General features: G+C 39.5%; 2 protein-coding genes across 2 annotated transcripts in view; both read right to left on the reverse strand.

The window, feature by feature from the left end:
- Positions 1–6,537: 6,537 nt before the first annotated feature.
- On the reverse strand, positions 6,538–17,463 carry LOC123981938 (SWI/SNF-related matrix-associated actin-dependent regulator of chromatin subfamily B member 1-like). The gene is made up of 9 exons (XM_046067206.1): positions 17,081–17,463; positions 16,093–16,204; positions 15,623–15,731; positions 14,968–15,105; positions 13,026–13,153; positions 12,740–12,906; positions 10,438–10,628; positions 10,094–10,225; positions 6,538–8,659 (listed from the first exon to the last, which is right to left on the reverse strand). Exons 1-9 carry the CDS (start codon positions 17,168–17,170, stop codon positions 8,620–8,622), a joined length of 1,107 nt encoding a protein of 368 aa, XP_045923162.1. The 5' UTR covers positions 17,171–17,463; the 3' UTR covers positions 6,538–8,619.
- Positions 17,464–17,896: 433 nt separating this feature from the next.
- The window catches only part of derl2 (derlin 2), an 11,847-nt gene continuing 3,592 nt past the window's right edge, over positions 17,897–26,151 (reverse strand). The window contains exons 2-7 of the mRNA XM_046067109.1: positions 24,079–24,144; positions 23,343–23,416; positions 22,975–23,068; positions 20,051–20,246; positions 19,860–19,950; positions 17,897–18,752 (exon numbers count right to left, since the gene is read on the reverse strand). Of these exons, the coding sequence (XP_045923065.1) occupies positions 18,647–18,752; positions 19,860–19,950; positions 20,051–20,246; positions 22,975–23,068; positions 23,343–23,416; positions 24,079–24,144 (627 nt within the window). The 3' untranslated portion in view covers positions 17,897–18,646. The remainder of the gene's footprint in view (positions 18,753–19,859; positions 19,951–20,050; positions 20,247–22,974; positions 23,069–23,342; positions 23,417–24,078; positions 24,145–26,151) is intronic.

Here is a 26,151-nt window from a genome sequence, read left to right on the forward strand (position 1 = left end):
GACATTCAGATGGTAGAGTCAGAATTTGGCGTAAACAGAATGAGAACATGGATCCATCATGCCTTGTTACCACTGTGCAGGCTGGTGGTGATGGTGTAATGGTGTGGGGGATGTTTTCTTGGCACACTTTAGGACCCTTAGTGCCAATTGGGCATCGTTTAAATGCCACAACCTACCTGAGCATTGTTTCTGACCATGTCCATCCCTTTATGGCCACCATGTACCCATCCTCTGATGGCTACTTCCAGCAGGATAATGCACCATGTCACAAAGCTCCAATCATTTCAAATTGGTTTCTTGAACATGACAACGAGTTCACTGTACTAAAATGGCCCCCACAGTCACCAGATCTCAACCCAATAGAGCATCTTTGGGATGTGGTGGAACGGGAGCTTCGTGCCCTGGATGTGCATCCCACAAATCTCCATCAACTGCAAGATGCTATCCTATCAATATGGGCCAACATTTCTAAAGAATGCTTTCAGCACCTTGTTGAATCAATGCCACGTAGAATTAAGGCAGTTCTGAAGGCGAAAGGGGGTCAAACACAGTATTAGTATGGTGTTCCTAATAATCCTTTAGGTGAGTGTATGTCTGACTTGAAATGCTGATGATTTCCATGTTTTGTCTCTCCTGCCTTGTGACATGAGTCATGTTTCAGTCATCCATCTGTGGTTACATTTGCATGCAGCAGATGGCGGCTTGGGCTGAGACATATGGTTTATTTGTTGCCAGTGTTATTAATATTTAACAGTTTTCTGGTTATATTGTCTGAGGTAGTACTGGATTTGAATGTTAATCAGAATCAGAAATATTGTATTGATCCTGAGGTGACATTTGTTTCATTACAGCTGCTCACGTTGCTAATCAATCCACAAAAGGAAAAAATGTGCATCATTACAATGTATATCAACTATATTATTATATTCTATATAACATTAGAAACTATAAACTGTAGAAACTATAAAATATAAACAAAAAAAAAGGAGTGCGGATATATGTATAGTATAGAATAATAAATATGACTAAACAGTAGTAATAATATTAGAAGAATGAACAAGATTATTACACATAAATTTGATGCACTTATTTTTGTGGTTGCAATATTTGTGTATTCATAAAATGCCACCTTTGAACTTGCTTGCTTATATTATCACAACTTTTCTCATTTATAATTTTTTTCAAGATGAATAAAAGGTCAAGTATAAAAGATTTTTAGATAAAAGGGAATATGTGTACAGTAACCCCAGGAAGAAATGCTGTAAGGAAAGAATACTTTCAGAAATAAACATTATTATATTTATCAATTAACAAAATACAAGGTGAGGTCTTAGCAACAAGAAGATTTTGAGCATTTCAAGACATTTTCTGATCCAATTTACAGTGGAAATGTCTTTTTTTTTATATAAAGGGAAACAAAAAATTCAGCTAGCATGTGACCATTCATGAATATAAAAATATAACAGAATATAATGCAGTAATCAGTTGCTTGTTTTTTTTATCTTAAGTAACTTTTTTGGGCATTTGTTTCTTCTATATTTAATTGTATTGCACGTTTCCTTATTGTGCAAATAAACTCAAAGCATTTTCATTTGTTAGTTAATTTGTTGGTGCTATTTTTCAGAACATGCTTCCAAACGTCATGGGGACAAAATCAGACATTTCCAAATGTGGTGGAGACATGTCCCCAATGTCCCCAGTGTAAATAACACTTTGTAAATATGGCTCAGAATGCCATCATGGCAGACTTGCAGCCAAAAAGCCAGAGTGGGATGCAGAAAAAGGGCAGCTGATGCTCTGGACTGATGAGTTAAACTATGAATATTTGGCTGCAGCAGAAGGCAGGTTGTTGTTTTCCGGGTACTGTTTAATGAAGCTGCCAGTTAAGGACCTGTGAGGCGTCTGTTTCTCAAACTAGACCCTCTAACGTATTTGTCCTCTTTCTCAGTTGTGCACCGGGGCCCTCCAGTCCTCTTTCTTAGAGCTAGTTTGTGCTGTTCTGTGAATGGAGAGTTAAACAGCATCGTACGAGATCTTCAGCTTCTTAGTAATTTTTCGCATGGAATAGCTTCATTTCTCAGAACAAGAACAGACTGACGAGTTTCAGAAGAAAGTTATTTGTTTCTGGCTATTTTGAGCCTGTAATGGAACCCACAGTTGCTGATGCTCCAGATACTCACCTAGTCTAAAGGCGGCCAGTTTTATCAGAACAACATCCAATGGCTTCTCGACCGCGGTGTAGAAGCCGTCAGCCGTTGAGAAGCCGTCATTGAACAGGGGAGGGGGTCTACGCCACCACTTATCCCCCACTTACAATGCTGTCCTTTCATCACTTCCCAGGAAACTCAACAAACGTAACCTATTGACCTCAGGTGAAGATACCAACGATGGTCGTTCAGTCTTGGCCACAGATAGTCGTAACGACTGTAACGACTGTCGTCACAGCAACAAGGAACACTAACGAACCAGCGGTATCGATGACCCGGGATAACGACCCCACTGAGGTTAAATAGCTGAGTTTCCCTGCCAGTCAGTCAGAACTGAAGAAGTTCTTTGGATGAGGGACGAAACGTCTTCCAGGATCTTCAACCAAGTCCAGTTGCCCTTGATTTTAACCTTCGTTGGATAACTGTGACCTGGATGACTGAGAATCTTCATAGATATCAGAACAACAGTTTAAGCTTTGCTACCCTGATTGCAAAAGGATTTTCTAATGATCAATCAGCCTTTAAAAATGATTAACTTGGATTAAAAACAAAATGCCAATGGAGCACAGGGCTGATGGTTGCTGATACCCATGAACAGCCCCTGTACATCCATTACAAACCAGCTGTTTGCAGCAACAAGAGTCATTAACAACATTAACAATGTCTACGCTGGCTTTCTGATCTGAAAACAAGATATTTTCTAAGTGACGGTAGTGGATATGCAGGTGTACCTAGAAACACTGATGAGGGCAAAGGGTGGTAACACCAAATATTGATTATATATTTTTCTTCTGCTCACTCACTTTGTATTTTGTTAATTGATCAATCTAATCTATTAACATGTCTATTTTTGACACACACACGCCTAAACCTTTGCACAGTACTGTACATTTATTTATGTTGTGTTTGTGTAGCATGAATGGACTACACATGGACACAATGGACTAGACTTTTTACACCTCATTGACTCTTTTAATCTTGTGCAGTCTGTGTCTGGCCCCACGCATGAGCGCGGACTCTCTCTTGATATTGTCCTATCCTATGGGTTGCCTATTCTTAACTCAGAGATCTGTGACGCTGTGTTTTCTGACCACATGCCAGTATTATTTGAGATTGTTCTTGCCTGTAATCCAGTTAAACCTCGCGCTACTGCACGGCGCTGCCGTATTATTAACCCTTAACCCACTGCTGTTCAGTTCTCCTCCATTTTCAGTCAGCACTCTGACACACCAGAGTCGAATGATTCAGAGGAGCTTAGCGCATGGTTTCACTCCACTTGCCAAATTGTTTTAGACTCTGTGGCTCCATTGAAAACCAGGCAATCTACAACAAAAGCTGAACCCTGGCTGAATGACATGACCCGTGTTGTCAGACGTGAGTGCCGTAAGGCTGAGCGCAAATGGAAAAAGGATACACTGCATGTGTCTTTTCAAATGTTAAGGGACTGCTGGCGGCATTATCAGACAATTATGAAAGAAGCAAAAAGGAAATTATTTTGTCAAACTGTAACAAGCCTCGTGTTTTGTTTGAGACTATAGACTCAGCTCTCAATGTCCTGCAAACTGTCTGTTTTGATGCCTCCCATGCTGTGTGTGAAAGGTTTCTTGACTTTTTCATTGATAAGGTCACTACCATTAGGGCGGAAATCTCACCTTCTGCTTATGACTCCTCAGTCCCTGTCCTCTGTTCCGCTGTCTTTGACAAGTTTGAACCTGTGACTTTGTCTGTTTTACAGAAGATTGTTTGAAGCCCTCAGGTTCTCCAAATAGTACTATCCCTCCTCGACTTTTTAAGGAGGTTTTCCCTACTATAGGGCCATCTATTCTTGCAGTTTTAAATAGCAGCCTTTCCTCAGGGGTGGTCCCTAAACATGCAGTAGTGCAACCTTTAATTAAAAAACCTGGTCTGGATCCTGCAGACCTCGCTAATTTCAGACCTTTCTCTAAACTATCCTTTCTGTCAAAAATCCTTGAAAAGATAGTTTGCAGACAATTAATGGCCTTCATGGATGAGCACAATATTCTTGAAGTCTTCCAATTTGGTTTTAAAACCCTACATAGCACAGAATCAGCCCTTCTAAAAGTTTTTAATGATATCCTTTTATCTACTGCCTCCGGGGATTGTATTATTCTTGTGCTTCTTGATCTGACTCCGGCCTTTGACACAGTGGACCATGAAATCCTGATCTCTCGTTTGGAGTGGTGGGTGGGCATCAAGGGCATTGCACTGAAATGGTTCAGGTCCTATTTGGAAGATAGAGCTTTCTGTGTAAGCTGTGGAGATTCTGTGTCCTCCTCTGCGCCTCTCTCTTGTGGGGTACCACAGGGCTCAATATTAGGCCCTCTTCTCTCTTTATTTGCTCCCGCTTGGTTCCATACTTGGTATGTCATTCCACTGTTATGCACACGATAGTCAGATCTATGTGCCTCTTAAAAAGAATGAAACCGTTGCACCATTACTTAAGTGTCTTGACGACATAAAGGCCTGGATGGCTCTTAACTTTTTAAGTTTTAATGAAAGTAAGACAGAAGTGATGTTTTTTGGTGGCACCACTGGGACCCCCGTGCCGATCTGGGTTCCTTGAGTCAGTGCATCAAGCCAACAATCACTAACCTAGGGGTTAAAATCGACTCTGACTTTAAGCTTGACAGACAGATAAGTTCAGTGGTTAAAACAAGCTTTTTTCAATTGAGGCAACTGGTCAAAATAAAGCCATTTCTCTCTAGGCAGCACTTTGAAACAGTAATCCACACCTTTGTCACTACTCTGTTGGATTACTGTAATGCACTGTACGTGGGGGTCAGTGGGTCCTCTATTGCTCGTCTCCAGATGGTTCAAAAACGCTGCTGCACGTCTTTTAACTGGAACACGTAAATGTGAGCACATTTCCCCCATTTTACCCTCACTCCACTGGCTGCCTATACATCAACGGTTCCATTTTAAGATTATTTTAATTGCTTTTAAATGCCTTAATGGTCTTGCCCCACCCTACATCTCTGAGCTGCTACACCCCTATAGACCCACCTGTTCTCTCAGGTCAGCTGATCAACTGTTCCTAAGTGTGCCCAAAACAAAGCACAAGCTCAAAGGGGACCGTGGTTTTGCTGTAGCAGCTCCTAAACTGTGGAACGATCTATCTCTGCACATTAGACAGGCATCTTCACTGTCTGTTTTTAAGTCTCTTCTTAAAACCCACCTCTTTTCCCTGGCCTTTGATAACTGACATTGACATTTCTTGTTTTGGTTGTATTGATTTTATTGTATGGTTATTGTTTTTATTTGTATTTTATGGGTCGTGTTAGCTTTGTCTTTAGTGTAGGTTATGTATTTATTTATTGTTTTACTGTACAGCACTTTGTGTCCACTTTGTATTTTTAAAGTGCTCTATAAATAAATTTTCATTGATTGATACACTTTTATTTTGTTGTACAACCTTGTGTTGTATAATGAGAAATAAATTACCTTGAACCTTGAGTGAACCAACACTGCAATCACTGCAGCAAACCAAACTATTCAGAAAGGGTCCCACACTGTGACTTACGAGTTCTCAGTAAAAGACAGCCAGAGGAGCTTTGTATAAGGACGTGACAGTGTAAACATGAGTCTTCAGTGCTGACTGCTGACTCCTCAGTGCTGTGTAGTAAGGAAACAATTCTGTCTACCCGCAATGCCCAACTTCAAACACCGAGGGTTGGATTAGTCATAGCTTCACGAACAGCTTGTCATGATTAACCCTCTGAAAGACTAACTGTAATTCAGAACAATTCTATAAAATATTTGTTGTTCAAATCAGATGCTGTATCATATGTGGGATATTATTCAGAAACATCACAAGTTAAAGGACATATGAAGTATTTTAGGTGAGAGCCATCTGGGAAGCTCCTATTAAGTGCTGGTATGTAAATCACATACGTTTCAATTCTTTCCACCTCTTCTTCATTATTACATTGTGGGTGTTGTGACAGACCTTGTATCTTTTTATCCACTTATACATTTCCAAAATTTAGAAACTATGTACCATCAGCTGCTCACTCCAAACTGACGAAGGAGACCTCTGGAGATATTCTTAAATAATATATGAGCTGAGAACAAGTAAATGTTTCTTATTTTTACCTTTTGCAATAAGAGCAAAATTGTCATTCTTTCACTTTTACATATTTAAGAAAACGTGTTCTGAGTGACTTAATACTGGCCCAGATCCTGTGAGTGCCTTTTACAAATTCTTCCTCTTAACACAAGGAAAATGTATTTTTTTAAAGATATTTAGCTCACAGTTGAGAGAAAATATTAAAATATCCAAATTAAAAACATTCACAGGTTAACAAAAGAGCATGTTTCCAACAAGTTTTCTTTATTGTTAGTTTTCATATAAAAAATGAGTCCACTATAAAGGTAAAGCAATTTTACAAAAGAAGAGAACAAGAAGCAACCGTACATATGTTAACATCATTCTCAATGAGTATGTTCAAATTGAAAATCATCACTTTAAAAAGACACCATTGGTTGTTGTCAGCTTATCCCCCACCCCCACTCCGCTAACAGTAAATCAGAGGCTGCGGTCTGCTGACACTGACTCTGTGTGAGGCACAGTACAAACAGTGGGAACAATTAGTCCTCATGCACTGGTACAGTATGAACTACCTATGTTTTAGCATGCAGATGAACACTGGTGCACATAACTGATTGGAACTGGCAACCAAGATCAGGACGCAGAGTCTAATTGCTAAAATCAAACCAACTCTCTAACTGACTGCAAACACTTGACAGATCTGAGCCACTGCTACTGTCTGAAGACCTGTCTGGACAGCAGAAACATTACCAAAGACTGCTGTAGATTGATTTTATACATGCACACTGGTTTCATTTCAGTCAAGTAAAAACACTGACATCTCCCACAGAGGTGGCCAAAACACTTTAATGTGGCTTACTGACATTTATTAATGCCCCTATATATAGGATTTCTTATGACATTACTGCAGCTTCCCAATGAGATGGTGTGAATGAGATCTCATTCATACCAGATCTTTTTTGGTCATCCCACAATCAGTCACCAAAGTCAGAAATGTTCTCTACACAAAGGGGCTTTATGTAATGTAATCTGCGCTATCATCCACCGACAGGTTTGATGTGCAAGGCCAGTTTGAATTGTATAGTCTATAAAATATAAAAACATTGTGAAGAAATGCCCATCACGACTTCCCATGGTGACATCTTCAAATGTGTTGTTTTGTGTGACAACAGACTAAAGCCAAAGATATTCCCAGCAGCAAATCCTCTCATTTGAGAAGCTGGAACAAGAAATGTTTGACACTTTTTCACTATTCTTGCTTGAAAAATGACTAAGACGATTAAATCAATTATAAAAACAGATAAAGGTCATGTATCTGTTGCAGCTGAACAGGACACCTTGCCTCAGTGGAACAGCACTACAAGGCTTCCCCCCCCTTAACAGACACTTTAAGCCCATTTACACTGAGTCATTTCATGTGTCTTGGTAGTTGGAGAGCTATCCAATCTGCCAGTGTTAATACATCCAAGAAGCATTTAAGACAGATTGAGACACATTCTAGCCAGATGTTAAAAGGTGCATCTGTAAAAGCATCCGTCTAACAGACACATGTAATCTTTACTCTTCAAATAGTTGAAACATGTCAGTAAGCAGCCTGTGGCAGTAGCCACACTCCGATGTTCTTTATACATCCATGATCTGTCTCCTCTGTTCTTGTGATAACAGCTGCTAAATCATCAATTTGAGACCAGGCATTTTAATGTGGCTAAATGTTAATGAAAGGGTCTTAAATCTGAATCACTTGAAACGACAAGTGGCCATGGGGCCTTTGACATGTCATAGTGGGAAAAGCATAGGTGCCATTAATATTACCAATGACTTCATTCTATTTAGCTCTGTCAGTCAGTACTGGGACCCAGAGCCTTAGTTAAAGTTATTAGTTCCACCTGCGCTTATCTTTTCCTTTTCAATGTGCCAGGTAATGCCAGGTGCTTTGACTCGACAGGTGTGCTGTGAATGTTGCATGTTGTGTGTAACAGTCACTTTTGTAACATCAGACCTCCTTCAATCAAACAAACTCTAGCTAACAGTGATGCTGGGTTCAATCTGAACTGTTGTCAGACGCTGACTGACGTGCTGAAGGCAGAGTGAACCGTGATGACGGTAGACTGTGTGTGCAGAGGAATGCCTGGATAAGTGTGTGTTGTGTTCGGTCAGCGAGGTTCCTATGGAGACTGGCCATATGTCTGTGAGCGCATTCATGCTTACAGGCACGTCCAGATGCTTTATAAATGCCTGTGTGTATGTGTGTTTGTGTGCAACACCATGTATAAACTCGATCATTTCAGAGTAACAGAGAGTAACAGTCTCCAGAGGATCATCTGATGCAGCTCATGTCTCTCTCTACCAGGAAGGAGCAGTGTTGGCCAGCCGTCTCATACGCCTAGAAAAACACATTCGACATTTTTCACATCGTTTCAACAATTCTGCAACAACTGTAGGAATGATCTGAACATTCTCTAGTTAGACAAGACTAATATCATATAGTGAAATGACTTGGACTAAATAAATGGACTAACTTTCTGTTCCAGAAAGTTTAGTTTGTGAAAAGTATGAGTTAAGTGTTTCGATGATGAAATTTAAATCTTTTTTTTCTTGCTTGCATTCTGTCTTATAGGCTTGTCAGTCAGCTGTGAAGCACTTTGAACTGCTCTGACTGCTTGAAAGATACTCTACTATACAAATAGTTTGACTGACTGACTGAAAAAAAAGGGATAATCATTATCATGGGGCTCTGAAACAACTATTCACCATGGCAACAGATAAATACAGGGCATATTCAGAGAGCAGGGTGGCCGACAGCCGATATATAATGCTGATATCAAAACAGAGAAAAGTCATGTATGATTCCATTATTCCACACCGAGTACCATTTGATGTACGTGTTCTCTCAGCCAGTACGTGTTGCTTTAGGTGAAAGTTCATTCAGCTGCATTAATCTCCACAGTATAACTACATAAATTTAACGCTAGCCACATCTGCTGTCATTAGGATGGGAGAAACATGTTAACTTTCAGAAAAGATGATGGTGACTGAGGACATTTAGAGCTCCAAACTAACTTTATCACCAACTTCCCAAAACTCAGAAGGGGGAGCACTAACATTGTTCCACCAGACGTGTCCAAACACTTCTTGTTTATCGGCCTCGTGAGTGCAGGCATTGGCTGACGATCTCAAAATGCCAGATAACAGTCAGATTAATCAGCCAACCGATCACTATTGTTAACTTGTCGCCTTTTCCCCCCACTCTAACTCAAGCTCTTTCTCTGCTTCTGCTGCGTTTGTATTTAAGTTATATATTTGCATAGTCTGCTTATGCACTTATGCATGCACTCCTTAATAATTCCAGACCCACTGGTTTTAAACTGGAGGCTTTGACCAATTGATCAGGGTGACCTGTAGTATCAGAGCTGCATCCATGATGGCTCTCTTTATTCACCGTGCACATGCTAAAGAGTAAAAGTACAGGTTAAATTTTTTAGATCATATGCACTTGATTGACTGATCAACTTACGCCGGGCAGACCCTGTATGGATTAAACCACTTAGCTGCTAAATGATATTAGGAAAGTCTGCGGCAGCACCTGTATGTATGTTTTATCCATCAACTTCCAGGCATTTGAGTGGCTTTCTGCTGACTTAAGATCATCCTGCATCAAGCAGCCAGAAATCTACTATAGCTATATTAATCTTTCAAATGTTATTTAGCCACAGTTCTTGTGTTAGCTCAACACACCTTAGGTAGCAGCAGCGGACAACAGTGGAGTGGATATATATTACCTGAATTAATCTGACCTATCTGTGTGTGGCTGTCTCACCTTGTGTTCCTGTCTTGGTCTCGGATCTTCTTCTCCATTTCAGCATCTGTGAGGGTCTCCAGAAGGGGGCACCACTGGTCTGCATCACCTGTGTTGCGGATGGCAATCTCTACTGTGGGGAGTGGGTTCTCACTGTGAGCAAATTACAAGCACAGCAGTATCAGTCCACCATAACACACCAAAGAGCATCAGGCCCGACAGTCCTTCAAAGTTTGGTAATATTCATTTGAGGTCAGACCTCTCTTATATATGCGTTACATGCAGAGCCTGCCTTCATCAAAGTGTGCTCAGACCACTGTGCCCACTGATTCAAACAGCCCTGTTAAAGTGACTGGATGAATTACCTGAAGGCATAGGTCCTCTGGTGCCAGCTCAGCTGACCGCGGATGCTGTAGGCGATAGTGGTGACAAACTCTCCGCCCAGACCCAGCTCAGAGCACAGCTTCAGGGCAAACGACTCCGGCGAGTTCTCCCTCTCTGACATGTCCCACTCAAACTGGTCCACCAGAGAGATGTTCCCCACATGGATATTCAGCTGGCGAATGCACAAACATGTTATGTACACTCCAAAGTTTTTACCTACTACTAAAGCTGGGTTAGGCAATTCTAAAGAAACTAGCAAGAGACAGTGATAATGAAAAAATCCCTCCTCCCCCCTTAAGGTCTCTCCCCAAAACACATGTTCATGCGCAGTGCGTGCACAGGCAAAGTGCACGGGCTCGGGGATGTAAAGAGAATTTCAACAAATATAACAAAACTGCTTCTGAAATAACTTGCTTGCCCCAGCTTTAATCCCACAGCTTCGATTCCCTGGTGGCTAATTATGATTATTTCGGGTTTTTGGCCCTTTAAACTGAAATTCGATGGGCTCTGTGATTTTACAGACTGGCACGACAGAGATCAGAGGCAGACTTCAGAAAACCAACCAATTCATCAAACAAATGCAGTCCACAGAATGATGGCACTGAGCATGGGCTCACATTGGTGAAAGAAGAGAAGTCAGTAACATGCTATCGACAGCCACAGATTTATCAAGACTAGCAGAAGTTAACACAGGACCTCTCAATAAAGGAAAATGTGGCAGATATTCATAATTAAAAAATTAAATTTAATACCATATATAATATATACCAAACTATGAGGCTGGATGGAAAGAATATAAATAAACTGAGCAGGCGATGGGAAAAGGAATACCAGTAGGACTGCACGATTTGGAGAAAAAGTCATATTGTGATTATTGTGGACAAAATTGCAATTGTGTTTTGATTATAATTGAACAAATGGTACTATGAGTCTACTTGCTTGATTATCAAGGAAAATGCACGAACAAATTAAACAATATTTATAACAATAACTATTAAAACAGAACAAGGGGAGGGTGTTGCTTTACACACTGGCACCAGCTCCATGTCCATCTGTCTAATGCAGAGTCTCTATCCACAGCCTGGAGGAGGAACTGTACAAGAGTGGATTAAATAAAGAGTATTATTTTTAGTTAATAGTTTACTGTTAGTATAACAATGATATACTATATTAATTATAATTTCATATAATAGTATACTATTTTACCACTAGTTGAATATTAAATCCAGTTACAGCTGTTTCATTTCTGTGGGTTGTTTTTATTTATTTAATCCTTGTGCAGGAAAAAGGCTCTAGTACTTAGCATTAACTCTAATTTGTTAATACTAAGTACTAACTTTTTAACACCGCTTCAGCTGCAGACGATGTCTCTCTGTCACAGAGCGGTGCTCTGGTGACGAGTCCAACTATGTTTTGAACGATTAGCTGTGGGGCAGGGAGGGGGGTTACGGTAGATTCTTGTCTTAAAAGTTACTTGCACACTGCTCATAAAACATTTTTCTGATTGCACTTAGGCCTATCTGTTTTTAGGGGCACAGGCGAGAGCCCGGTGTGGGCGGAGATGATGAGCAGACTGCAGCGCACACACACTTATTCTGTTTTATTAAATCGCACACTTTTTGCAGTTATGTAATCTCACATGACGACATCGCAATTAGCTCAATTGTGCAGCCCAAAATACCAGTTAATGCAATGATTGGTGACCACCCACTATCCAAGATAACAATAACCCAAGGGCTACTGAGTTCACGACAGATGTGGAACCAAACCCTTAAAACAGTTCCATTTGAGGAAGGCTGCTGAAATATCAAAGTGGTTTGCACGTGATCCAGGATTTACACATAGTAAGCCTAACAAAAGATTCAAAGGTTGGACTTTCCAAGCATACAGCACTCTCAGAAGCCAAGGCGCAACACGGAATTTCCAACGACAACTTCAGTTTGAAGAATAAAGACCATTTTAGATACTTACAAATTAGAGATTATACTGGCAAAGAAATGTGACAGCAGAAAATGAACACCAAATATTTTGTATAAGGATGGAAAAAGGGCATTTGAAAACTATACTTGAGCATTCAGCAACTTAAGAACACGGTGCTGACCAGGAAGATGGATAAATATTTGTGGAGAATACTATTGGTGGCTTATACTGTATGAAATGTCTGGAAACAGAAACACCCAGTGTCGATGAATGGATTAACTAATGAAACCCTGTTCTAGTAATATTCCTGTAAAGCTGCATGATATTCCCTGAGGAATTTTCTTCCTTTGGTTCAGCACTCACCTTGATGATGACTCTCTGGTCTGCCTGCTCTTCTAGTATGCCGTCAGTGGGGTAGGACTCAATCTGCTGGCGAATGGCTGAGGCAATGGCGGGCACAAAGGCCAGAGGATTCAGGTCCAGGTCATCACATAAAATCTCTGCAAACATCTCTGGGGTCATCAATTTCTCTAAGGAGAGGTGAATTGATGAGCTTAGACAAAGTGATAAACTCTGATAACTGGACACAGCAGAGGCGACTGTACTCTATGTTTTGAAAGTTGGCAAGCTGGTTAATGTATATATTTACCATTCATGTTCCACGTGAATGCATCTCGCAGTTTCTGTCCATCTATCTCCATGTCTAGACGAATGGGAACCAGCGCCTCGACCTGGGCTGCGTTCTCATGGATCACTGCAGGGTCATGGTCATCAAAGCTGAGCGATGCAGATAAGGACACAATGTTTGATCATCATCATCGTTTCTCCAAGCAACGCTCAAAGCTCATAATCTGACCATTCACACATCACCAAGTTCACGTTTTTATTTTTTAAAGAGGTCATATTGTGCTCATTTTCAGGCTTACATGGTTTCATTTTCAAAAAACACCATCTTTTTTGTCATACTGCACATTACTGCAGCTCCTCTTTTCACCCTGTGTTGAAGGCTTTGTTTTAGCTATGGAGTGATACACGTCTCTAAATGATCTTTTTTGGGAGTTGCACATGCGCAGTTCCTAGTTAAGGACTACTAGCCAATCAGAAGCAGAGAAGGGCGGGTCAGTGAGAAGCCGGTAAACACGGCTTCAGTTCAGCTGTACATGTTGCCGACCAGCTTTGCAACATAGACTGGAGCAAGAGTTTCAGAGTGGTGAGTTATTAATCTGTAACAAAAGAATCTTTCATCCTATAAAGTTTTAACTGAGCTCTGTCTCTACATCACAGTAACAACTTTATGTCCACTGACTGCCTGGAGGGTAGCTAGTGTTTGGAAGGGAGAGGAGAGCTGTGTGCTGCAGCTCGCTGTTTTTCCACTGGTGTTTCTGAGGGCGTGTCGGAGTAGCCGCTTGGCGAGTGTTATATGAGGCGCATTTAGCTTTCATCCCTGTGACGTCACAGGGATGAAAGGGAAGTGGCTGTGGGACATCTTTTGCTATATACATATATTTGCATATCTTTGTCATCTCAGGAAGAGCCAAGTATTCTGGAGTATTCTAAAACTCCAGACAAAATCAGCATTTGCCAGTGATTACTATTTGCTGTTGTGTTTGGGAGAGAGATGCTGCATGTCAAGAGAGACCTGGACTGTCTCTCCATGGCCACGTCATAAGGGATTAATTACTCACATCTTTGACTCCGTAACTCTTTTTAGGAAGAGAAATTTTCTTTCACAGACATCAGAGGGATAACCACTAAATATTTTCTCCATATAATCTGATCCAGTTTCACCAAAACTAGTGAATAAAGTTGTGTGGCACCTAGGTCCTGCCCCTACCGTATGTGTTAGACAAATTTAAATTTATTCATTTAGCTGACGCTTTTATCCAAAGCGACTTACAATTGCTGTACATGTCAGAGGTCGCACGCCTCTGGAGCAACTAGGGGTCAAGTGTCTTGCTCAGGGACACATTGGTGGACAGTCACTGTGGGGAGTTGAACCCGGGTCGGTCACACCAAAGGCATAGTCTTCCACTGCGCCATCACTACCCCTAAATCAAATAACAAGTAACAAATCAAAACTTTTTAGTACCAAATTCTGTGCTGCAGCTCAGTAAGGAAACACTGAGAGCAAAAAAGGGAACTCTCAGACAAGTCTTACACAACTATCTTACACACTGTTTAAAATATAGGTGGGAAATGCTGTTCTTCCCTATTAACTGTGTGTTTGAAGTATAAATAATAATTATTAAAGATTTCAGGGCTAAGCTCCAGATCTCCACTGACTCTACAACTGCCCCTGCCAAAGAGATGTTTATTTGACTCACTTTAGCTGTAGTTTGTGGTGTTGTTGAATTGAACTGCATCATATGAACAATTCTAATGAAGTAACATCAGTCCAAAGTACAGGCAAAAAACCACAACAGTCACAACTATACTGTATTTGTATTTTCCATACTTATTATTTATTGCAGGCCTGCTTTACTGTATTGCATCACATCTAATTAATATCAGATGCAGACTGACAGGATACTGAGCTCGTGTCACCCTGTAGCACTTTTTGCATTATTTGTAAAAACAAACATCTTTCTCACCACAGGGGGAAGGTCCTCTTTTTATCACGGCCCATTCGGTTGCGATTGATGGTGGTGGAGCAAGGCACTGCATCAAGATGGTGAGAGCTGTTGGGCAGCGTGGGAACCCATTGACTGCTCCTCTTTGCTTTCTGCTCCCTTTGCAGAGAAGGACAAAAACACACTGTTGAGAAGAGTACGCAAGCTTTGAAGTATTGTACTTCCATGAGGTTAGGGGAACCACAAAAAAGACCTTTAGTTCCTAATAAATCTAGCTCCAAAAAATACTGGATCCAACATTGCCCATAATGCAACTTGTAAGCATCTTTGGCATTGTTAGACCTTCCCTAACTGATAAATGGCAATGTCTCTCAAATTCCAAACCTCCACTTTGTAACGCAGGCTTTTTGCTACAATTTTTCAAAGCCCAAGCTGTCAAACCTGCTGACATCATTATGACATCATCAGGGTTATTTTGTCAGATTTTGAAAAACCACCTTCATGTGAAACATAAGCAATGTTCCCCTTTAATCGTTTACTAACTATAGTAAAACTGATTTCAGTGCTGCATTTGAGTCTCACACTTTTTGGGCCAGGAAAAAAGTAACACCAGTTTGTAAAGATTATAAAACAAACAGGACAAATGCTGAACCAGCCAACATCTGAAAGAAATTACCTGAGGTAAGCCGGGGGCTCTGTACTGATGGACACCGCCTTGTATTTCTCGTCATTACCCTCGAAGATCTCTTCACATTCTGATGCCTTCAGCAGAGTAACACTAGTGGCTACAGGTGGACATGGGAAAGAGACACGTCATGTTTGCTCAGATTTGAAGTGCTATATCTATAAGTTCATTATGGCTACGTCATCACCGTCACCACTTTCTGTTGATGAAAGCTGGGTTTCTCAAAGAGTTGCTCTTTGCTTATATAAACCATGGAGGCTACCTGGCCGTGTTAACCACAGGTTTACTAACTTGAGTATGCTGGAAGATTCTCTCTGATAAAGTCCAATCAGACAGACACTATTTATGTAAAATATACAAAACACAGATAGTCTTATTCATTATATTAGAATTCCAGACAAGGAGTAGTCCAAACTGACATCCTCCAGTGTAAAAACAAACAAACAAACAAAAACACTCACCATGTGACGATGCTACGATTTTCTTCCTCTCCTCCACCGAGGCCAGCCTCCTCCATAAAGATGGATATCTTTTATACAGAGAGCCTCTGAACATACGCAGATAGTTTCCAACCTGGAGAGCAGAAGGTAGATCTTTTAGCAAACTAAAATCAAATAAATGAAAAAGCAAACACACACACACACACACACACATTTAAAAAACTAAATGTTCTGTAGAAATGTACTGTGATATTAGAAGTACATTCTTTGTTTTTTTTGCACACAAGTCATTAAAATAAGTTCCTAAGACAAGTTGTTTTTGTCTGTCTTACAGGACCATGCACACTATCTACATAAGCATTAGATTAGGATTACAGTGCCTGTTGTTTGAAACTGAACAACAGACAAAAATATTTTCATAAAGACAAAACAAAATTTGTATAATTTATGTAACGTTAAGTGCACCAGGTGTTCCTCCAGGACTTTTCTGGTCTTTCAGACACAGCCAGACTACTGTAGACAGCTTTACTGTTCTTCAAATTCAACACGATAAGTGGTTTGGCTTTGGAGTATCAAAAATATCAGGAGATCCATAGATATTGAGGGGGTGACAAACACTGTGCTCTGTTGCACATAACTTCATGTTTATTAAACTTAGTGGTCCAGCACAACTAACGATAACGTTATTTCTCTCAGGTTTAATATAGCAAGCTGGGGAGAAGTTACTGCAACAGCTAACAAAATAAATAACCGCTAACCTAACAGTTTTTGCTGTTAGGTTAGCGGTTATTTATTTTGTTTGGAACACCATAACTGATGCTTGAATTGCAGGCTGTTGGTCTCACTTTACCCTAGTACACCCCGTTCTTCATTTTTAGGTATTTCTTTGTTTATGCAGCCATCATTGGGGCTAGGTAGCATGCTAGCATTAACTAGCGAGAAGAATGGATAACTGAGGCTAACATTAGGGAGCTAAGCATTGAAAGTCAATGAATAGATAGCCACATACCTCCGACCCAACCATGTAAAAGTCCCCATCTTGTTCTAACTGAAATTTAACCGGCTTCTGCCCAAACGTTTTACTTAAAGCCAATTGCATCTTTGCGCAGTGGCTAACCAGCAAACTAATAAGCAGCCTTCTCTTCCTCAGATGTGTTCGGGTACTACGATACAGCCGGGAAATCAGGACTCCTCTAGAAAATTGCGTTGACTTTACTTCAGCGTTCTGTTCTTAAAAAACTAGAAGCGTGTCTGCTCAATAAGTGTAAGACGACATAAAGAGAAACCCTCAATTAACTGAAAACCACAACCACTTCTGTCCAAGCCATGTCATGATTCGCGATGCTCTTCACGTATTTGGTGAAAGATTTCCCGAAAATCACGAACGCTGCATTGTCTTTACTCTTCGTTTGTTTCAAGGTAGACAAATCATGTTTAAAGCCCATTACCGCCACCTATTGATCAAAAGTGAGATCAGATTTAACTCCGATTATCTGTAATGTTTATCTGGTATTTCCATCTCACTGGGGACTCTCCTAATGAAATGTCGTAATGACGTAATGTAATCTAATGTGCTGTATTACAATAAAAACCATATTTAGTGTGTGTATATATATATATATTTTTTGATATAATATTTAGTTAGATCAAAACAAAGCATGTGAAGCACAAATAAGAGATGTATGAATCTAAACATGATATTTAAGTGTATCATTTATATGTGTAACAGTACATGTCAACATAAAAAAAAAATCTAAATGTGTGCAAAAGTTATTAAATAAGAACAAAGTATCATAAATACAAATAACAGGCAGGACTCACCTTGTTGAAAGCAGAGTGTGTATTGTGATTGTGTATTACCCATAGACTGTTTACTTACTACACATCAGATTTAAGGCTGTTTGTATCAAATGAATAAAAAAAAGGAGTACAGTGTGGAGGGAAAGCTGGACTGAAGTTGAAGACAGAATACAAAACTTGTTATTTGGATGTTGCAATAACTTGCTCTGTAGAGAAGTTAAAAGATCCTTTAAACTAACTATTATATTATTTGTATGAATCAATTAATCTACTTTGTTGAGATGGCTTTGGTTTCATGCAATATTACTACAGTTCAAAGAGATGAAACCAAAACATCATATGCCACACACATTTATTTTTTTAAAAAGTGAAATGAAAAAAAAAAAAGCTCTTGCCATCTGAATAATTCCATTTTCATAATATTTTACTGCTGTTATTTTTTTCCTCTTTCATATGACAGTCGTTTTATATCAATATATTTATTTCTAAGATGAAGACAAACGTCACCTAAGCCCAAAGGCTCACCGTCCAAAGTTCCATCCAAAGGTTGAGTTCTCTCAAATAGTCTTAGAGCAACGATCTGGCATCAAAAAGAGTTTCTGAGGATGATTTAAGCCCATATACAAAGACAACAGACGGTTATCTCCAAACCAGTTCGGATTGTTTGGCATTCTTCATCCAGAACTAAACAAACATGTCAAAAACAAAGACCATGTTTGTCCCCTTCATCTCTCTGAGGGAATGTCCATGGAAGGCACGTGACCTGGGGGCATATTTAACCTCCAAGGCGCTGTCCCTCTCCCCAGGCAAACCCTCCCGGGCGCTCCTCAGGCAGGGGGTTGTAGTTGGCATCTTCCTCTGGAGTGTCAAACAGCATCTTTCTGTAGGAGACACACAGATGAGAAGGATGAGTCATTTCTAAAAAACACACAAAGGAAGTGGCAGCTCTTAGAGGAACTTTTCTTAGTTAATGGGATGATTACCAAGGCAAACACATTACATGTACAAACAGACAATACATCTCTGAATTTTTATTAGTGTTTTCTGCCCTGCTTGTGGGGCGACCTAAGAATGAATTTAATCAATAAGACAACTGCTGGCCAGATTCAGCATTCATATTTGGTCCCACAGAATGATTCCCAGTGATTTGGTGACCCTGTGACCTTTCATCTAGTACAAGTACAGAAGTTTCAAACTGTGAGGTGTGCCTCCCCAGGAGGGCAGGGAGAGTTAGAGGCAGTGCAGAGGGTGAGATGTGATACAGTGTGAGGTGAAAGAGACAGGTGCATGTTGGGGATCTAAAAACAGTTATTACAGTTTGGCCTGCTTATCATCACGGTTCAGGTACTGTCAAAACGTCAAACTGGACAGTTATCTTTAAAATATTCATTTCTAATCCTGTTCTGAATTTAAAGACAGCCAGGCAGCTAATACGCACACTTTAATATTTGTTTATTTGTCACAAGTCATATCATCAGTGTAATATTGAACAATGTTATTGCACATCGCATATTTTCCTCATATCTGCATTACCGGTTTGAAAAAATGATAACGCACCAGCAAAATGACAGGAACGTTCTTCAGGTCTAATAGAATACTTAGGAGTTACTTTTAGAAAATATATATGTTTTGGGACTTTTACTGTGCTATGTGTGCTAAGTCTACCTTAAGCTCCTGTTTACAATCCCCTAACTGTAGTTCTAAAAAATTGTATCAGACTTTAAAAACCCCTGATCTAGTGCAGCTAACAAGCCAAAATCTCCACTCATACACAAGAAATCTCACTGACAGACCACCATTAATTTTCCTAAGCAGATTCAGGCTCCCCAGAGGACAGAGCTTTCTTCTAGGGCCACCTCAAGGATAAAATGTCTAATGTTCACAAAGATAATTACTGACAAATTGTAGTAGGGTGTATTGAATATTGATTCTTACAGCTTCAGTCTTGTTTTATTCACCAAAAATGTTAGGAAAAATAATAGACTCACATGATAGATGGGGTCTTCAGCCACCTTCCACCACCTGGCTGGTTGGGGAAAACATCCTCCAGAAAGTAGTACACATGACCAACTGCGATACCTTAAGTAAGGGAAAAACACGAGCGCTATTCATTTTGCACACCACAACCCCACAACTTCCAAAGTACTAAATCATTACAGCAAATGACAGTGATAAGTACCTAAAAGATCCACGATGATGGAGTTGCCCAGAAGAAGTGAGAATCCCATCAGCACCCAGGGTAGGAAGGGTGCCTGGAAATTCAGCAGGCCAAAGAAATTCATGCGAACGTTTGGGTTTCGCCGACTCCACACATACACCAGCATGATAGTGAAGGCTTGGCCAAGGAACACCAGACTCACAAAAGTGCCAAATATCTGAAACCTTGTTAAAGAGCATGGCAAAGAAATGAACTGACATTTACCACATGGGACAAACTGTGAGGACTGAACCATGCTGGTGCCAAACCCAGTGCTGTTTAATAGCTTCTAACATACAGTATCTCACAAAAGTGAGTACACCCCTCATATTTTTGTAAATATTTGATTATATCTTTTCATATGACAACACTGAAGAAATGACACTTTGCTACAATGTGACATTTTCACTTAGGAGTGAACTCACTTTAGTTGCCGGCGGTTTAGACATTAATGGCTGTGTGATGTGTTATTTTGAGGGGACAGCAAATTTACACTGTTATACAAGCTGTACACTCACTACTTTACATTGTAGCAAAGCGTCATTTCTTCAGTGTTGTAACATGAAAAGATATAATCAAATATTTACAACAATGCGAGATATGATATGCTGCTGCTCTTCTACTGTTTTATAGGACTTAAAAACGGTATGTCACACATGTCACACAGAGATACCATTTCCTGCTGACATTTACTTCTTCTTTTTGACATAGTGTATTTCACTGCTGAAACGCTACCACTGTGTCTGCCTGGCCACACCACCTACCTCACTAAATCGCTGTGGCTCGCACTTGTGTTTTGTCTACACAGACAGCACTGATAAATATATAATAATAATAAAAATAATGAAGTAAATAAAACATTACAGCAATCCCTCTTCTCTTGGCCTGGCTTAATTTAAAAGCCATTTCCAGGGGGGCTTTGGGTTTCTATTCTATAGGTTTCCAATCTAATTTACATCAGGAACAGGACCTTCATTTACATTATAGGCACCAAACATCGGCGGCAAAAAGAAGTGGACGTAGCCACCGTCAAGTCACCTGGTGGTTTGTGGACTACTGTTTTGAAGCCTCGAGTTTGGCATTTTGGCCGTCGCCATCTTGTTTTTGTGGAACCAGAACTGACCATACTAGGATGAGAGGAAGGAGCTAGCTAGCTTGATTAGTAAGGTGCATTCATAATTAATGTTAACTGTGATATTAACTGGGATGTTAATGTTGGCTAGCAAAAGACAGGCTAATAAAATGTACATACCAGAAAACAAAAAGTTCCTTTGAATATGCTATATAAAGGAGAACATTTGAACCTGGACATTGAACCTAGAGAGCTTACAGAAATGAGTGGTTATAGTCCAGTATAAGGTTAAAGCATAAGTTTCAGTTTAACACAGTACCTGCTGGTGAAAAGTGTCACTGGTCAGATAATACTAATAATATAATTTAAAACACTGTGTATCAGCATGCATACAAAGAGGGCCACTCCACAATTACAGAAATAACTCCTGGATGAAAGAAATTGATGAGACAAAGGTTGTTAGAGCTGCATTGTTGGGTTTTAGTGCAGCAGAGGATTTAACTGATCATAAAGTTGTTAATAAGTGAAATAATTAAGGCTTTCAACCATAGCTGCCATTTATCTTACCAACAGGAAATATTCAGTATATTCTAATTTTACAAGTGATACAACAAGTGATGTAACATAATATTGAACTATTCCACCACTGCAATGTATTCAGGCATAAGCTACGGTTTTACACACTACCTGCCTGTGAAAAGAGGCACTGGTGGTCAGATGAACATAAGTGGCATACCAACTTTATTTGACACATACCAGCTGCATACCAATAGTGAGCAGTGTACATGACAGTAAGAATCAAAGATTGGCATGTGCCCGTGGCTATGCCGTTGCCAACCAGCAACATACCATTAGTTAACGTGGCATACCACTAACAATAGGCACTATCGGTAACTGACTGTGACAAGTTGTTAAGATGTCACACACACCTGCAGCATGATCAGCAGTGGCATACCACTGAGAATCAGCCAGTTCCACTAGAACAAGAGGGGAATACCATCAGCCACTTTTTTGATCTCAGTATCACAAGTGATTTAGCAAGACATGCAAGTGCAATGTATCCTGCAGGCTGGTGGTTAGGAAAAATAGTTTCAGATAAAACCTAATATTTCCTATACACAGTACAAATTCAGTTTATTGTGTGGTGATGGAGCTTCCAAACCTTGGAATGCTCTGCCAGCACCCTTAAGGTCTGTTGATTCTATGGATTCTTTCAAAAGGCAGCTCACGACACACCTGTTTAGACAGATGCATCTAATGTAAATGTAGAATATAGAATCTAGCATTTAGGTTTGCATCTTATGTTTTTTATTACATAGTTATTTATTGCTGTTATTATTACCAGATATTGTGTATTTATCACGTATTTTACTATGTTTTGTGTATTTATTATGTAACTTTATTACATAATGCGTTTTTTTCTCACTTCTTCATGTGGTTTGGGTGGTCATTTTATCTTCTGTGTTTCTGGTCTTGTTTAGTAATGTTTTTGTAAAGCACTTTGTGACTCTTGTCTGTGAAATGCGCTATCCAAATAAAAAGTCCTTACTTACCTACTTGTTTATGGACCAATGCCATGTAGCTACCACCTTGGTGGGCCGTAATGAAAATAAATTCAAACTAAATTAAATTAGCATTAGATTAATGGCCCATAATAATAGCATCACATTTGTGGAATTATTTTTGGAAGTTAAAGGGCAACATTAGCTGTACCAGAGAGCTGTCAATGATAAGGTAATACGTAACACGTGTTACTGGTCATTCAGTTATTCACTAAAGAGCTCATTATCTGTAATTTAAAATGTTTTTTATGACACATTCACAGGGAGGATACAGTCATCAGAAGCCCACCAAAGAGGAACATGAAGACAAAGTCAGCTGTTCGTCCCCTGAAAGAGCCCTCCTCTAGCATACGACAGTATCTGTACCTGAAAGCAAATGGTTAAGGACACCTACACAGAAATTCTGCCAGAAACATTTTATATATTTCATCATCACCAAAATACTTAAGAACTGCCACGTCATACCTACTTGGTTCAATGGTTTGAATGATTGTACAGTATGAATCTCTATTTTTGTATATAGACACCATTTTAGTGTTATCTCTGAAACCAAATACAGCCTAGCTCTGTGAAACAGAAAGTATGCAAACTCACTTCACGTTTCGTTAAATGAAGTGAGATTTGGAACTGTCAAGGATACAGAAAAATCATATTGAACAGGAAATTGAAGCCAACTGGACCAAAAAATAAGAAGTTGGTTATTAGTCGCCATACCTAGAAAAGAAGAAAGAGAGAGAACATTCAGGTGTACATATCATCCAGAACATGAACACACAGAAAAGTAGGATTACAACTGAAATGAAGCGATAATATTAATTAAGGCTGTATGATTTAAAAAAATATCTTACTGTGATTATTTTGACTGATATTGCAGTATGATTTGAGATATTGAATGGGACAATATTTTGTACATCATTCTCATTTTCAGTGAAAAACATATTTAAATAATTATGACGTGATTTTTGAGGGCATCAGTCCCAAACACAGATGTTTTCTTAAGTCTGTAGGCCAGGACATCTCTGCAGCACAATATTTATTTTAAAATGGTACCCTCTTTAACTTTTAATAAATATTGCGCCATTCTGTGATTTGAAAATTGCAGTAGTAGTATTTTTAATTGTTGTAAGTAGTATTGACAAGTAAGGATACAATAGCATCTAACCCAAGCATAATTTGCAGCTACGTTCACATGCTGTTTAATGTACCACAGCTAATAAGTTATCTAGCCTGCAATCTGATGTTAGCAACTATTCCCCAATGAATGTTTGGTTCTTTTGGGCAAACAAATCAGCTAGCTGAGGTTATTAAGGCTGTGGAGTGAATGAAATGTTATGTGTTCTTAAGCATGAAGATAAGCAGTGGGTAAGATTACTTACCTGGTAACTCCTTAGAATCAAATCCGGATTGAAGTATAGCTGAAATGGTGTGATGATCTCTAGTTGCTGTGATAAGACAAAACAAACAATGTTAAAGATTATACAGACAACACAAAATGACACTTGCTTCGACAAACAAGGTTTTCCTTCCGTTCACTTAACGATGTCATTAGTAACAAGGGTTTTCTGAAAGTTACACATACAACCTTTAAATGCTAAAAGAAGTGACCCTCTCCATTCTATTGGTTGGAGTGATTTCCTTTAGCCCACTTGATGAAGTGTCCTTGGGCAAGATACTGAACACCAAATCCTGAGGGCTGTGACTTGCGCCTGAAGGCCATATGTGTGTAAGTGTGAGTGTGTGTGAGAATGATGAGAAGAGATTTTTTTCTAAATGTGCTCCCACTTGATGTGTTACATTTGTGCATCAGATACCAAGGGTGACACAATGAACACATTATTCCCTGTTTTGACACATAAGTCTGAGCAGACTGTGAGAACAAGTGCAACAGTTTTCACTGACACCTCTCATATATTTTGTGCTATTAAGAGCACCCCAACAAATTTACCACGGATTAAACAAGCTGCCAAAAACTCCTTGAACTAATTTTTAGCTAAATCCACTGATAGTGAAATGAGTAATTTTGTGTGGGTTGTGATGCTCAAAAGAAAGAATCCACCTTTTTACAGCCTTTTGTTTGGCCACTTGTAAAACTGGCTTCAAAACACGGAGCACTTCCTGGGGGCTTGGAGGAAATGTGATTTTTAGCAACAATTTTTAGCAATTTTCAGCACTTTAAGTTTTGTTTTACAGTAATGAAGTTTTGGTCATTTTTTGTTTGTGCTGTGATTCAAATAAAGACAAACATTTACCTGTAAATGTTCCTGTTTACATTGAAGCACACCAGTGCAATCAATGCAAAAAGTTAGTCTGGAGCCACAACACTTTTATTTCATATATGCGTTTTTTACTTCATAATGTCTGCCTTTTTGCTCTTTGCATGGTTGTGTGTCTTTCTCTGAGGAACATCTTAAAGGGCACCTATTATCTTTCCTATGTCATACATATATAATGTTACAATGTCGGATGTTCATTCTAAACTAGGGGTGCAACAAATAATCAAGGTAGTCCACAAAAATCGATTATTAAATTCGTTACCAACAAATTTCATAATCTATTCGTTCATGACGTCATCAGGCCTTAGCGACAACGTCAGCTTAAGGGACTTAAGTGATGTGAACAGTAAAACAACACAAGATCAGCAGTAACATCTTTACAACCTAAAATCTCCACAGTGCGTAAGCATTTGACGCTTCACTCAGCTAAAAAGGCTGTGAAGTGCCAAATTTACAAAGCTGACATCTGCTGGCATGGGAGCAGGTAAGGTGCTGGAGCACCTCGTGAAGACTCGTCTCGGTAAGCTAGTTAGCAAGCTAGCCTAACATTAAAGCCATGTTACTTTGTGTTATGGGCTGTAACGTTTTCTATATATCTTTCCTCAGTCAGTGAATAGTTAATGGCGTTGAGAGTAACAAATAATTGTTACACACAACGATCCTGTTCACTTTCCAGATGTGCCCTGACTTTACAATCATTAACGATGCATCGCTCATGGCGACGTTTACAGCTGGAGAACATGTTGCTGCAGAGGGCTCAAGATTAGAGGACAAGTTTATACTTTCTTAAAAAACAAAAAAAACCTTTAAGTTAAACTTTAACTTTGAGTTAGGGGAAAGTTTACAAACTTTGTGAAACGCTGTCTACTACAGCATCGGTATTATTGGCCCCCTCTTGTAAATTCGGCAAATATAACAATGAAATTATTCCTGCCTTTGTATAAATATAGTGTCAGTTTGTATTACCAGCGTGTAAACTGCTCTGATCAGTGCTGCACACAGTTATTTCTCACTGTAGACCCGTTTGGTCCGTGGACTGGATTTCAATGGAACTTTCTGTTGCTGTAGCAGAAACGTTCATTAATACAGGTTTTTTTAAAGCAGTATTCATTTTATTGTCTTCACTGTTAATTAGCACATGCCTAAAACAACCTCAAGTTTAATTTAAAAGCTGAT

Source organism: Micropterus dolomieu, linkage group LG13 (genome assembly GCF_021292245.1).
Source record: "Micropterus dolomieu isolate WLL.071019.BEF.003 ecotype Adirondacks linkage group LG13, ASM2129224v1, whole genome shotgun sequence".
Classification (NCBI taxonomy): Eukaryota; Metazoa; Chordata; class Actinopteri; order Centrarchiformes; family Centrarchidae; genus Micropterus; species Micropterus dolomieu.

Excerpts from the sequence above, each read along its gene's own strand:
- LOC123981938 (XM_046067206.1), bottom strand. The coding sequence starts at position 17,170 with ATGCAATTGGCTTTAAGTAAAACGTTTGGGCAGAAGCCGGTTAAATTT. Across the intron at positions 12,907-13,025 it reads ATTCACGTGGAACATGAATG|AGAAATTGATGACCCCAGAG; the intron begins GTAAATATATAC and ends ACCTCTCCTTAG. Across the intron at positions 10,226-10,437 it reads CAGAGGACCTATGCCTTCAG|TGAGAACCCACTCCCCACAG; the intron begins GTAATTCATCCA and ends ATTTGCTCACAG.